At 43.5% G+C, this 16,277-nt stretch overlaps 1 protein-coding gene across 1 annotated transcript in view; it reads right to left on the minus strand.

Moving 5' to 3' along the window:
• The window catches only part of LOC106573766 (myocyte enhancer factor 2aa), a 131,446-nt gene that overhangs the window by 57,934 nt on the left and 57,235 nt on the right, over window positions 1-16,277 (minus strand). Inside the window, 1 exon segment of the mRNA XM_045697145.2 lies at window positions 4,814-5,017. Within this exon segment, the coding sequence (XP_045553101.2) occupies window positions 4,814-5,017 (204 nt within the window).

Below are 16,277 nucleotides of genomic sequence, written 5' to 3' on the forward strand. Positions count from 1 at the left end.
TAGCTACTCAGTAAATAAAAGGCTGCTCTGTAAGCCGGGTCTTTAAAAGGCGAGACGCAGATGGGATCAGATTGAAGCGGGGACACTTCTAATCAAACGGAGTAGTGGACGTGATCCACAAAGGGAGTTTTCATGCAATAGTTCACCTGTCACCCGGAGTGTTGCTGGAGTTCAGACCACCACACACACACCCACACATACATATTAAGATGGCGCTGAAGAGGGTGGCTGACGTTCCACATACCCATAACCAATTGTGCTATTTTGTTAGTTTTTTTGCGTTGTTTGTAACTTGTGTTTTTACTTATTTTGTACATAATGTTGCTGCTACCGTCTCTTATGACCGAAAATAACTTCTGGACATCAGAACTGGGATTACTCACCATGAACTGGAAGAAGTTTTTTCCTTTAACGAGTCTGACGAGGAAGATAGACTGCTCTCCCTGGAACAGGCCCAGATCCTCGTCATTTGCGTGAAGAAAAGACGGAGGAAAAGAGGACGCAGATCGGGCTGTATTTTGGGAATCCGTAGGCGAGCGAGTAAACTCCCACTGCCATCTATTCTACTTGCTAACATGCAATCATTGGAAAATAAAATGTATGACCTACGATTACGACCTACGATTATCCTACCAACGGGACATTAAGAACTGTAATATCTTATGTTTCACCGAGTCGTGGCAGAATGACGACACGGATAATATAGAGCTGGAGGGATTTTCGTTGGTTGCCATGAAGTGCTTTGAAAGGCTGGCTCACATGGCTCACATCAACAGCATACTCCTAAATACCCAAGACCCACTCCAATTGACATACCGCACCAACAGATCCACAGATGACGCAATCTCATTCGCACTCCACACTGCCCTTTCCCAACTGGACAAAAATAACACCTATGTGAGAATGCTGTTCATTGACTACAGCTCAGCGTTTAACACCATAGTGCCCACGAAGCTCATCACTAAGCTAAGGACCCTGGGACTAAACACCTCCCTCTGCAACTGGATCCTGGACCTACTGATGGGCCGCCCACAGGTGGTAAGGGTAGGCAACAACACATCCGCCACGCTGATCCTCAACACTGGGGCCCCTCAAGGGTGTGTACTTAGTCCCCTCCTGTTCTCCCTCTTCACCCATGACTGCGTGGCCACGCACGGCTCAAACACCATCATTAAGTTTCCAGACGACACAACAGTGGTAGGCCTGATCACCGACAACGATGAGACAGCCTATAGTGAGGAGGTCAGAGAACTGGCAGTGTGGTGCAAGGACAACAACCTCTCCCTCAATGTGAGCAAGACAAAGGAGCTGATCGTGTACTACAGGAACCGGCCCCCATTAACATCACTAGGGCTGTAGTGGAGCGGGTCGAGAGTTTCAAGTTCCTTGGTGTCCACATCACCAACGATCTATCATGGTCCAAACACACCAAGTCAGTCGTGAATAGGGCACAACAAAACCTTTTCCCCCTCAGGAGACTGAAAAGATTTGGCATGGTCCCGAGATGCTCAAAATGTTCTACAGCTGCACCATTGAGAGCATCCTGACCAGTTGCATCACCGCCTGATATGGCAACTGCTCGGCATCTGACCATAAGACCCTATAGAGGGTAGTGTGTACGGCCCAGTACATCACTGGGGCCAGGCTTCCTGCAATCCAGTGTCAGAGGCAAGCCCATAAAATTGTCAGAGACTCCAGTCAACCAAGTCATAGACTGTTTTCTCTACTACCGCACGCCAAGCGGTACAGGAGCGCCAAGTCTAGGACCAAAAGGCTTCTTAACAGGTTCTACCCCAAGCCATATGACTGCTGAACAATTAATGAAATGGCCACCGGACTATCACATTGACCCCCCCCCCCCCCCCCATTTGTTTTGTACACTGCTGCTACTTGCTGTTTATTATCTATGCATAGTCACTTCACCCCTACCTAGATGTACAAATTACCTCTAAATGACCTCTAACCCCGCACACTGACTCGGTACCGGTACCCCCTGTATATAGCCTCGTTATTGTTATGTTATTGTGTTACTTTTTATTATTTTTTATTTTAGTTTATTTGGTAAATATTTTCTTAACTCTTCTTGAACTGCACTGTTGGTTAAGGGCTTGCAAGTAACATTTCACGGTAAGGTCTACACTTGTATTCGGCGCATGTGACAAATAAAGTTTGATTTGATTCACACACGCATACACTCATGCACAGACACACATTCATGCTCAAGCACAGCGCTTTGAGCCTGCTGTTCTGGTATCTACAGCAGAGCCAAGTTTAAGACAAAGTCCATAGCTCTCCACTGGGCTATCAAACTGTGCCCCAGGCATACATCCATCTGTGGGAAACATGGCAAATGCTCTCCCACACTGCAAGGCCCAGCCTTTATCTATAGATGGTACTACTGAGCAGGAATGTGACCTTTGATTTGGCTTTGCACATGGAATTGGACCGTATGCTGCCCAATGAAAACTCAGAAAGGATTTGCTTGGTCTCTCAAGCGAGGCAGATGAGCAAATAACTGTTTGGGTGGCAATTATCAGTTTAATGCAATTTATACATTTAGATAAGTGTCAGCGTAAGTGTCTCCATGTGAGACACATCAACACAGAGAGAGAGGGAGAAAGAGGGAGAAAGAGAGAGAAAGAGAGAGAGAGAGAGCGAGATGGCTCATTAGGAGTGCAGTCATCCTATATCCCAATGACACTGACTACACCGATAGGAAAGCAGCAGCCAGCCAACCAGATAGACATTCATATCATGGCACAAATACAATTTCTGTTTTTGTCTTTTCGAAAGGGTAGTCCGTGTTCTAATGATAAAGATCATGCTTAAAAGTGCAGACATCTATAGGCAATCTCTGTGCTCTGTGAGAATAAAAGGCCATCCTTTGTCATTTATTGAAGAGGCTGTCTGGCTTTCTCTATAAGAACACTCCACAACAAGATGCAGCCAACAGCCTGGGCTATATCAGATAAGCCCATAGCAGACACTGAGCTCTATCTAACGGCTCTGACGTTTGCAGCACTTTTTGGACCAGTGAATGGTGGCTTGTGTGGAAATGTTCAAAAGTGGAGCCTGGACAGGCCTGGTTACTTCTGCTCTGCTTCTTCACTTCTGAACCTTGGCCACATAGCCAGCAGGGCTAGAGGGATTTGCACATATCTGCACAGATGCTGGCCGAGTGAGCAGGGACAACGCTGCATTGTTCTCGCCTTTCGTTCGTGCAGCAAGAGCAGGGCAGTATCCTTGCAGATGGCTAGAGGGGCTACGTGGGAAATTAACAGATCCCCACCAGCATGTACTACACTTGAGTTAGTGATGGACCGTTGGCAGTGCTCCCTAGAGATGACACTGTGTGCCGTACTGAGTACAGTACATGCCAATTACAAGATACAGCTGACACGTACATCAACAATATACAATACTGTAGCAATAGACACATACACTACCATACTGTAGAATCTCTATGGTTATCTCTACAAAAAGAAAACAAGGAACAAATAGCAAACAATGAATCCTCTTCCAGCTATGAGAAACCATTTTTGTACTTGATAAATACAAGGACTCCCAAGTCACAACAGAAAACAAACATGGTGTCACTGTTACATAAGGGTGGAGTGTGTCCATTTATTTTTAATGCAGGTGAGACCCATCTCAGCTCAGAGGGAGAGAGCATAGGACCCCTGATAGAGGACTGAGGCTGCTGGATGCCAGATCACTGTTTTGCAGCTCTGCCAAGCAGGTAATTCAATAGCAGCAGTAACATGAACAAAATATACCCGGCACAGCTGACTCCTTTTATGCAATTTTACTAATTTCTTTAAGTGAAATTTCTTTTAAAAAATGTGGGATTCTTGGAATTTGTGTATTCATCATGCTCTTTAAACTCATGAAGTCTCTCTGTTGGACAGATTAATAATAAGGTATGTTTGAGTGAAGTCTGCCAGTGAAAACACAAGTGTATTACGATGCAGCTAGCAGTGCAGAAACCAGGGAAATGTCTGTCCTGATTAATGAAAACAACTCAGTCAAACTTGAAACACAAGACATAGGCTGTGTCTACTTTAAATATTGGCTTGCAAAACAAATAAAGCACTTTTATTGTTATTATCATGAATTGTAAACTGGGCATAAATGTGTTTGTTTTTCATTTAGTCAAGAGTGAAGACACTAGCTTCAGAAAACAGATTCTGATAGGTTCAAAAACGATAAGTGCGTCAGTGGGAGGGATTTGGATCCCAATGGATCCACAATCTCCCCCATTTTCTTTGCAGTGATGCTCTTGGCCGACAAATTTGATAGGCTGGCATAACAAGTGGCTTCTTCTTCTTGTGTGAGTGTTTGGGCATGTAGAGGGACACTAGCTGCCAGGGAGACCAAGTGCTGCCGGAATTCTCTGCAACACTCTCAGAGCCAACAGGAATTTCGAAAGTATGTTCATTACATAATGCTATGTAATTAAACCTAACATCTGAGTAAAGTATAGGCTTTTTGTCTTAAACAGTGGTATAATGATTCTGGGATTCATCCATGCAGGTATAGACAGTACAGTATCTGGGGGAAACAGTTTCCATGCTGTTTGGACAGCTACTGAGTGTAGGCCTGTGCAGCGGTAGATTTTTCTTGTCGGTTGCTGGACTGAACTGAAGCTCAACTTATCATAGGCTGCAGATGTCCCCTGCCCTATCTGACTGGTGGCTAAAAGGAAACTGTTACAAGCCCTTCGGTCTCTAATGCCCAAACATTGTCTTTTTTCCTGCATAAGCATATGCATGGTTTCCTGCCCTGATACAGTGAAAATGTAAAGCCAACTCACCTCGACAATGTCGGAGTTGGTTCTGCTCTCGTGGGGCTCGTTGTACTCAGTGTATTTGAGCAGGACCTTGTCCATATCTGTGCTCGCATACTGAAAGAGTTTGTTTGAGCTGTTGAATATGATCAGGGCTATCTCACAGTCACATAGAACGCTGAGCTCATAGGCCTTCTTCATTAGCCCAAACTTCCTCTTCGTGAAGGTAACCTGAGGAGACAGTGACCATCATCATCAGTTACACACAGAACAAAATCAGATAAAAAAATTACTATTCAAATTCAGAAAATATGCATAGATACATCCACACATATTTAGTATGCATGTATAAAAGAGGGTGATTAAACAGAATTGGAAATGATGTTGAGCAGCAGCCTGGGGGTGTTCTTACTGGTTGGATAGGGGTCAGGCTGCAGCAGCACAGTTTCAGAACTAATAATAAGACACTTCCCTATCTCCATCTCTCATAATACAGAAGTCATAAGTTCAGAAGTCATACGTTTTTCCTTTAGGAAAACTACAGTGAGGATATGAGGCTGGTGTGATTGGTTAGCAGGCCAGAGGTCAGGCAGTATAAAGTCATGTAGCGGTTAGGTAAGCTGAATTAGGACGTTGGGAACAGGAATCCATACATTACATTAGCTCCTGACTCCATGTACGGTACGGACAGCGGTCCCTCCCTGCCCCTGCATCACTCTGCCTGTAACACGAGCCCACAGACGGGACTGTAGGTCATGCATCACTCCAGGGGTAGTGAAACCTAACCCTCTCTGCAGACTTTCTGTCCTGCATCTCTTCAGCTCTGTATCTGTGGTTGCCTGTACCCGATACACACGTCATTATGTAGCACTGCTTTATTGTCTATGCAGTAATGTATGCTATGACCCTCTATCATTGTAAAACCTCATCCAGACAAACAGGGAAACAAGGAATGCAGATGTTCTTCCATTGGTATATTTTACAGGCAGTGTACTTTGAGACTGTACAAGCGGTTCTGTAATGTTGTTTATGTGAAACACCTCCTCGATAGCATTTATGCAAGCTTATCTTCCTCACAGTGTGCATCATGTAAAGTGCATTCAGTTACAGTACATTGAGAGCTATTCTATGGATATGCCAGTGAAAGCTGTGCTTCAGGCCAAAGCAGAGTGAATGTGTCTGTATTCACTTCCACCAATTTCACTGACCTACTAAGAGGAGCTAGGCAGATGAGCTAGCTTTGTTCAACTTTAATTGGTCACAGCTTGTGCCTACCCTCATTTAAAATGGCATAATGCAACATAATCCTATGAGTTGTATAGCTTCTCTGTCTCAACTGAGCCAGTGGGGTCACTTCAACTGTTAAAAATGAATTTCAAATGTTCCACACGGCAGGTAATTACACAGGTCCATTATAACTCTGGGAGACACACAGGGCTTTCCACGTCAGTTTTGGACATGATGACAAAACCAAATACCAGAATAACATTTCCTAAAGTGACACAGTGTAAATGCATGAGTTGCAAGTCTTAGAACATGTTACGTTAATGACCTTTGACATATGGATATATACAAGTCCTGCTGGAGAGCAGTTTCTCTATCCATTGCTTTTGTGCATGTCATAGTGTTTATTTGTGCCGTGGAGGCAATACGCTGCATGAGGGCAGACAAGGGTATGTGCCGTCTCTGTATCCTTGGTCCACAGAGGACCAGTCCCCACTCTGTTCTCATCAGACCTGACTATAACAATGTATAGTACAGTAGGCTACAGTAGCCCCTGGTGCAGGTTAATGGGTTGGCGTATGACAAGCCAAACCACCTGACATTGACCTCCCTTGACTCACTCTCCTCCTCAGAGCTGCTTACTTGTTTACTTGTTTGTTTGTTTAACCATCTGGAAAGCACTGACTGTCATGTGGGGAAAAAATTAACAAATTGACAGCCTTTTAGCAGATGAGTGTGTCTGCTAAGCTAAGCCACAGAGGGAGGGAAACGTCACCTTTCAGCAGGAAGCAGGCAGCTAACCTTAGGTGAGTGAACTGAACTGGTGGGCTGGGACTTTGTTCTGCCTGGCTGGGCTGGCCCTCAGTGTGCTGAGTGGAGTAGCAGGGCCACAGCACTGCGCTGACCCAGGCTCCTGCTTCATTTCACCCAGAGGAGCACAGAGACCTGGATCGCCCCCGCAGAGCCAGCTGCTCTTAAAGAGGAGTGTTCCCTATTCTAGTATACTGTCTGTATCCTTTCACTGACTGGAGATACTGTAGGATGTCTGAAATGGTTTCTGTACTGTATTCTCTTATCAGAGAATAAAATACAGACAATGTCAAACAACATGCCCACATACTGTGCTTCATACTAATGTACAATGAGCGACATTTTGATCATCGACTAATATCTTAGATGCAGCGAGAACAAGCTGCATGTGTCATGACAGTCAGTATCCTACACCGCACAGTTGAGACCTTGCTAAGGCGTGGGCCTTTGGGTTGACACCCCTCTCAGTGGAAAACCACAAGGCCCTTTGAGTTCACGTGGGCTAGTCTATAGGTAGTGCTTTCCTATGGCTCGCAAAGAAACCCACACACACAGACACCATTCTATGGGTTCCTCAAGAATTTCGGTGGTGTAATGATTATGTTCAGTTAATGTACTGTCTAATTCATGCAATTCACGGTGACAGAGGAAGTGGTATCCACTGTAAATCATGTGAAACAAACTTCTTTTGAGTACCACAAGTTACTAGTGTGTTCCTATTACTCTCTACCAAACATTCAACTGCAAATATGGAAACAAGAAAATGACTAAACTTTTCTAAACTCTGAACTTAAAATGCATCTATTTCTCCATCTTTTTGCAGCCTTTGATAAGGTTATTATAATATCCCACACACACAATGCCTACCAGACAGACAGTAATTATATTAGGATTTTTCAACTGACTATGAGCCTGGCTGAAAACCTTGACCTTTTCAGATTCTCTCTCATTGCTAGTGACGCGCTGGGGGTGCTAATTCTGTCCTCATAGAACACTTTCTCCAACTACTTTTCCTTCATGACTCCACCACTCATCCTATGAAGTGCACGTCTCAGGCATTGCTGTTCCAAAATTCTCCGTTGACAACTGTAATCATCAATGAAATGCGGGAAGACGAACGAAGAGGAAAAGTGATGTGACATCAATAGAATGTCTAGCTTGGTCAAGTGGTTATATACAGTACCAGTAAAAGGTTTGGACACACCTACTCATTCAAGGGCTTTCATTATTTTTATTATTTTCTACATTGTAGAATAATAGTGAAGACATCAAAACTATGAAATAACACATATGGAATCATGTAGTAACCAAAAAAAGTGTTAAACAAATAAAAATATATGTTATATTTGAGAATCTTCAAAGTAGCCACCCCCCCCAAAAAAAATTAAATAATAATTGCCTTGATGACAGTTTTGCACACTCTTGGCATTAATTCAACCAGCTTCATGAGTTAGTCAGCTGGAAGACATTTCAATTAACAGGTGTGCCTTGTTAAAAAAAAATTGTGGAATTTCTTTCCTTCTTAATGCGTTTGAGCCAATCAGTTGTGTTGTGACAAGGTAGGGGGGGTATACAGAAGAAAGCCCTATTTGGTAAAAAAAAACAAGTCCATATTATGGAAAGAACAGCTCAAATAAGCAAAGAGAAACGACAGTCCATTATTACTTTAAGACATGAAGGTCAGTCAATATGGAAGAATTTCAATTATGAAACTGTCTCTCATGTGTAATGAACACGATGGGAAACAGAGAGCTGGTTCCAAGCGCAGGGCGCAGCAGGTGTTTATTGTAAAGGACCACAGGAGGAGGCAGGTAGATGGGTCCAGGGGCAGGCAGAAGGTCATACACAGGGGTCCAAAAAGGCATCAGTACAGGCAGGGAAAAGGCTAGTAACGTCATCCAGAAGATCAGGCAATAGGTTGATAACAGGAAATCCAATAGGGTATAGTACAGGCAGGGAATAGGCAATAGGCGTCGTTCATGAAGCAGGCAAAAACTTTATATACGGGAGGATGAAATTACGGAAACACAGAGCTCCAAATAGAAGTGTGTCACAAAACAAACAATATCTCACAATGATGGAGTGCAAAGAACTGAACTAAATAGTGTGTGATAATGACATACAGGTGTGTAAACAGGTGATCAGAATTCAGGTGATTGGGATCTGGAGAGTGAGCTGTGTTCAGGGGATCTATGTGTTTGAGAGTGTGAGCTGGAAAGTGTGCTGGAAAGTGAGCTGCGTTCAGGGGATCTACGTGTTTGAGAGTGTGAGTTGGAAGCAGACGTTACATCATGAGGACCGCCACAGAAAAGGAAGACCCAGAGTTACCTCTGCTGTAGAGGATAAGTTCATTTGAGTTTTGTGTAGTCGCAAAAACCATCAAGCGCTTTGATGAAACTGGCCCTCATGAGGACCACCACAGGAAAGGAAGACCCAGAGTTACCTCTGCTGTAGAGGATAAGTTCATTAGAGTTACCAGCCTCAGAAATTGTAGCTCAAATAAATGCTTCATGGAGTTCAAGTAACAGACACATCTCAACATCAACTGTTCAGAGGAGACTGTGTGAATCAGGCCTTCATGGTTAAATTGCTGCAAATAAACCACTACTAAAGGACACCAATAAGAAGAAGAGACTTGCTTGGGCCAAGAAACATGAGCAATGGACATTAGACCAGTGGAAATCTATTCTTTGTTCTGATGAGTCCAAATTAGAGATTTTCTGTTCCAACCTCCGTGTCTTTGTGAGACGCAGAGTAGGTGAACGGATGATCTTCGCATGTGTGGTTCCATCCGTGAAGCATGGAGGATGAGGTGTGATGGTGTGGAGGTGCTTTGCTGGTGACACTGTCTGTGTTTTTTTTTTTTATTCAAGGCACACTTAACCAGCATGGCTACCACAGCATTCTGCAGCGATACGCCATCCCATCTGGTTTTGGCTTAGTGGGACTATCATTTGTTTTTCAACAGGACAATGACCCAACACACCTCCAGCCTGTGTAAGGGCTATTTGACCAAGAAGGATAGTGATGGAGTGGTGCATCAGATGACCTGGCCACCACAATCACCCGACCTCAACCCAATTGAGATGGTTGGGATGAGTTGGACCGCAGAGTGAAGGAAAAGCAACCAACAAGTGCTCGGCATATGTGGGAACTCCTTCAAGATTGTTGGAAAAGCATTCCAGTCGACCCTGGTTGAGAGAATGCCAAGAGTGTGCAAATCTCTCATCAAGGCAAAGGGTGGCTACTTCGAAGAATCTCAAATCTATTTTGATTTGTTTAACCCTTTTTTAGTTTTGATGTCTTCACTGTTATTCTAAAATGTAGAAAATAGTAAAAATAAAGAAAAACCCTTGAATGAGAAGGTGTGTCCAAACTTTTGACTGGTACTGTATATGACCTACTGTACTGAAAATAATGTGTTGCCAGAGATCAAACTGAGTGCATGGTCGTCTTGCTCTGTCATGAAAGGATCATGTAGACTAGGGATGGGCAACTTTGATGGAGGTGGAGCCACAATAAATCTGAACTCATGATGAGGGGCCGCAGTTGCTCACAGGTCTGTGTCCATACCCACACATTCATTCAACTGATTTGTGCAATCAATCTATTTGTGCAGTGAAACTACTTAACTCTCTTAACAATGCATTATACCAGTAGCCAGGGCCAGCCCTAGCCTTCTGGGGGCCTAATCAAGATTTTGTTGGGGCCTCCCCACCTCGCGGGCAAAACATTTTACTGGCCCCTGTCTTAACAGCGGAGAAGAATTTACGTTTAAAAGTTAATTTCCTGCAATTGTACACATTGTGCCATGACTTATGACATGTTAAAGGTAGACTCAGCGACATGACGTAGACGAAGAAAGTAAACAGCATAGTGGGTGCTGATGCACAACCAAATTTTGAAATTGTACTTTGCGTATTCTACTATTCTAACTCTCAACAGTAATCTATCACTGTCCATCTGTGCGCCCTGGCACCAGCTGAGAGAGTGACCCGGGCCCCCTGGCTGTGCAGCACTAGAGTACAGTACTAGGCACAGGGCCTTCCTTCATGTCCTGTCTGGCTGGATCAGCTCTGACGAGGGGGACGGACATCCACAAGTCCCCCATTCCAATGGACCCCCGTAGCACCCAGATGTCTGGCCAGCAAGCTGCGCTTGACCTTGAAACCTAACTGTAAGATTCTTCCCATTAAACTCCATGAAATGAGCCCACCGCTCAAGCTCTTCTGCTAGGTCTACATTGATAGTGTATGTATAGAGTTTCGTTGAACAATTTCACTATTCAACTCGGCTGAGCCGGTGAGAGGACTGCTGCTAGAAAAATAATGTAATTATTGTTCAGTATTGGACGTCATTTGAATCATTACAGTCATTACAGTTTTTCTGCTCCTGATGGGTACATTGTCTCTGCTTTTTAACCTGACAACAGGAGCAGACCACTAAACTTCCCTCACTAACCCCTTGCTAATACTTAAATATGGGGAAAGAAACCCTAATAGTATCTGTTTCACATACAGCTGCTACCCTCTCATTTGTAAGACAGTTAAAGATTCTACTTTTCAAACATGCGTCATAGGCAGTGCACTCCATCTAGCCTCCCCCGTTTTCCCTGTTGTCTCTCTCTCCATTCTCTATCAACATGGATTTTACCTGTTCAAAAAAGAACGGAGTTGGCCTGAGAGCTTTCAGAGTTTCAGAGCGGGGAGCGAAAGGGATGAAAAATAGTGATGTGCTCCGATGCTTCCTCGGTGAGAGAGGGAGAGACAGCGAGAGAGAGAGGAGAGAGCAGCACTGTGCCCACGAGCATGTGACGTGCCAAAGCCAAATCCAAAGTGAGCCACAGCAAGGGCAGGCAACCCTCCACCCAGCAGGAAAATCATCAAACTTTTAATGACTTGGGCAATTACCCCCGGTGAGCCTGCTTAATGGCATCCAGAGGACGTCGTTAGACATGAGGAGCTAGCTACGCAGAGCTCTCTAGGCCAGCCACAGCCAGCCTCACTCCACTCCACAACTAAACAAGGCCACTCTGTACCTTTCACTGGGAGGGAGACCCCACACATGCTGCTGCTAAAAAGTCCTTCTCGGCTCTTCCATGGGCTCTCATGTTGTTATTTTGTACTATTCATGAGGCAAGGACCATCACAACACAATCAAGCCACAACAGAGAGCTTCTCTGTTTGCAAGGCACTTCTCATCAGGCCATGTGAGCGTACTTAAGCCAGATTCGCCCTCAGGGATTCATCTCAGAACATTCCCCTACTCTTCAATTATCCAGCCAGACTGTCTAAATGAGACAGGTGAGTGTTATCATTAGGAGTTGTAATTGTAGGGTGGTGCTGAGCTGAGGATGGATCTATCCACAGTAATCCTGTTGTCCAGCTCCATTATAGCATTCATCCCTTACACAGGTTTTCAATTAGCATGTCAGGCAGGCTGCTCTGCTCTGTGAGGCTGGCTGAGCTGAAGCTTCTCTCTCCCTCCCTTTGCCTGCACTAAGGGCCACACTCCGGGACTGGTGTCTAGGACGGGGTGGGCTCTCTGTACCAGCTTACTGTACTCATGACAGGACCTCAGCCTCCATATTTCATACACCTAGTGGATGAAGAGAAGGAACACAGTAGAACCAAGGGGATCTAGGGTGAGCATCATAAAATAACGCTATGGTTATGAAATCTACATCTATTCATTAAAAGGTGATTTGGCTAAAATGTTGGCTATTATTACATTTTAGAGAATTGATAGGTGAGTCAATCCAAAGGTAATCAAAGAAACATCCTAGAAATGACACACTTTACGTGCTCTGCCTGAGCTCATTCCTGCATGGGCTCTTGAGTCTAATCCATTTGTTTTGATAGATAGTGCAATTACAGACCTCCCAGCCCATGCCACACTCGCTGCCATAAATCGTGAAAGGTCAACAGCCCTTCCAGAGCACTTCTAGTGATGATATGAGAAGACCCCCCCCCCCCCCCCGCGCGCAGCGTCCTGTATTACCACGCTATTTAATTAGCCTACTTAAGGCCTTCGTTCACTTTAACGCTATGAATATGGATTGCTGGCAGTGAAGCCACATGGATAACGATTCTAATTGTCTTCCGACAATGAGCTCGTATGCTAATGGTCGTTTCCCCTTGGTTAGGAGCACACCCCAGGGACAGGACACTGTGTGTTTCAAGGTCCATGGAGAGAAGATACACACACATCACATTACCATGGTGAAGCTTCATTTTAGCAGCACTCCCAGTGTATTCACAGTGTGCCCTATTCTCATAGAAGAGTCTCTGTTGCTGAGCCAGCGAAACCACAGTAATGGTAGCGCCTGGGCATTACTGATAACCATTATGGGAGATGAAGTGTGACATTTCAGAATCGTATGGAAAGACAACACACACATAAATGACTAAGCAGTGTGTGTCTCCACGCCTGTACTTTTCTGTAAAACAATACAGTACTGTAAGTGTATTTCCCTTCTACACTTTACTCTACAAGCCGCAAGTTTTCAGAGGGTTCCCAGCTTGTCAATTCAGCAATCAGAAACAACCTGAATCTACGTTCTTTCTTTCTTCATTTTCCTTTTTTGCTGATGTTACAGGTCAGTGCAGATAGTGCAGATACTAATGCTCTGGCATGTGTCTGCTCACCCCTGGACTGCTATTTAGATCCCACCCAGAAACAGGTGTTATGCTGATAATTGGCCCATTGTGTAGATTTTGGTATCTCACTTGGCTGAGCTGCATCCCACACAGTAACTGTCAGAGACATGGGGGAGCGGGAGCAGAGCAGCTGAGGGGCAGGGTCACGAGGTCTCATGTTATCACCCTCAGGAGGGTGAGCAAAACCCCAATTAACTTTCTGTGCGCATGGCATGAAAGTTGTTTCACCTGCTAGAGAGTGCAAATGATATTTTGAGAGGGTGCGAATAGGATACATCCTATTTTTATATTTATTCTCAGTAATACCAATTACATCACCGAAGACATTCTTTGAAAAACTATACTCGGTCATAAAAGTATATTTGGAAGTAAATTAAACGTATTCTACAAGAACCAATATTCCAATTTTAAAAACACAACCTTTGGAACAATCCTTAGATAGCTTTTCAGAATTCCCCGATAAATGGGTCCAAATGGAAAACTAAAAACATAGAAAGCGTAAATGACTTGGTAATAGGAAATACATTTATTTCGATGACAGAATTAAAAAGCAGTTTGGACTGACCAATGTACATATTTTCAAATAGATGTAACATAAAAGTTTCATATCACAAAATTTCAATTTGAAATCGTTTGGACATCAGAGCAATTTTGAGGGAATCTCATTTGAGTCAGAAAAGGATGTTCATATGATAGGCAAGATATGCAAAACCTTGCAGAGATCCTATTCCAACTGACAATCTCTTAGAAACGAATATAAACCATTGGAACCAAGACTTAAAAACAACTGATGTTGGCACAAGATGGAGTGAATGTTGGAATATAACTAAATTACAGTTAACAAAAATGTACGATTAATCCTGTATAAACTAATGTATAAAATGTATTATGTAAAAGAAAAAATTCACAAATTCTACAGCACAACGGCAGAGTCATGTCTTAAGTGCAAAACTAACAATGACTCAATAATCCATGCCTTCTGGGAATGCAATAAAGTCCAAAAGTTATGGGCGGAGTAAAAAAGTTAGCTGTCAGAAGTGTTACAATGCAAATGTACACTACCGTTCAAAAAAGAGATCACTTAGAAATGTCCTTGTTTTTTAAAGAAAAGCACATTTTTGACCATTAAAATAACATCAAATTGATCAGAAATACAGTGTAGACATTGTCAATGTTGTAAATGACTATTGTAGCTGGAAACGGCTGACTTGTAATGGAATATCTACATAGGCGTACAGAGGCCCATTATCAGCAACCATCAATCCCATGTTCCAATTGCACAATGTGTTAGCTAATCCAAGTTTATCATATTAAAAGGCTAATTGATCATTAGAAAACCCTTTTGTAATTATGTTCGCACAGCTGAAAATGGTTGTTCTGATTAAAAAGCAATAAAACTGGCCTTCTTTAGACTAGTTGAGTTTCTGGAGCATCAGCATTTGTGGGTTCGATTATAGGCTCAAAATGGCCAGAAGCAAGGAACTTTCTTCTGAAACTCTTCAGTCTATTCTTGTTCTGAGAAATGAAGGCTATTCCATGCGAGAAATTGCCTAGAAACTGAAGATCTCGTACAACGCTGTGCACTACTCCCTTCACAGAACAGCTCAAACTGACTCTAACCAGAATAGAAAGAAGAGTGGGAGGCCCCGGTGCACAACTGAGCAAGAGGACAAGTACATCAGAGGGTCTAGTTTGAGAAAAGTCCTCAACTGGCAGCTTCATTAAATAGTACCCGCAAAACACCATTCTCAACGTCAACAGTGAAGAGGCGACTCCGGGATGCTGGCCTTCTAGACAACGTGCCTTTGGAACACAGGAGTGATGGTTGCTGATAATGGGCCCCTGTACGCCTATGTAAACATTCCATTAAAAATCAGCCATTCCCAGCTACAATAGTCATTTACAACATTAACAATGTCTACACTCTATTTCTGATCAATTTGATGTTATTTTAATGGACAAAAAAAGTGCTTTCTTTCAAAAAAACAAGCACATTTCTAAGTGACCCCAAACTTTTGAACAGTAGGGTACTTTAAATCTGTCTGTCTGCATATTTCAAGACATGGCATATGAGGGTGCAGTGAGATACCCGATGGGTTGGACGGTACTTTTCTTGTCAATCATCTTGTAAAAACGTATACTTAAAAACTGGAAATCAACCAATCGTCCCTTGTTAACATAATGGAAAGGTCAAATGCTTTATTATCTAAATGTTGAAAGTATGTGGGCAACGGAGAGAAACAAAATGGTGCAGTTTGAGGCCATGTGGCGGAGAGTGATGCGGGCGCTGGAGAGAGGGTGTGAGCAGGTGGGTCTGGGTAGGTCCGATGTCATTGATGTGCGACAGTATGCTGTCATTTGTAAATGTATGTTTTGTATTGTTAAATAATATATATTTATCTTACCCCCAAAAAAGGATATATCCTACTGGATCGGGATCAAAAGACCACTTCTCCATACTTTATCAAAGGTGTAATGCAAAATATAAAACATATTTCTGTTCACAGGAACACCTATAGTACTATCTGATATACTGTAGATGTAATGCAGTGATATGAAAACTCTAGGGATCCCTGTTCTCCACAGCTATACAGTAGGCCTCTGAGACAGTGGTTGAGCAGACAGGACTGGGATGTGTTGTGCTGTTTAGGGGTTTATATTTAGCGTGAGCAGGCAGACAGACTGAATTCCAGGGCAGGCCTCTCTACTCTGTGGCTGGCCAGTACCAGAGCCATGGCAGTTAGAGTCGAGGGAGAGAAGGGTGCTGTGTGTCCGGCTGACTGACCCACCCTGCTAAT

Source organism: Salmo salar, chromosome 16, assembly GCF_965601325.2.
Source record: "Salmo salar chromosome 16, fSalSal1, whole genome shotgun sequence".
NCBI lineage: Eukaryota > Metazoa > Chordata > Actinopteri > Salmoniformes > Salmonidae > Salmo > Salmo salar.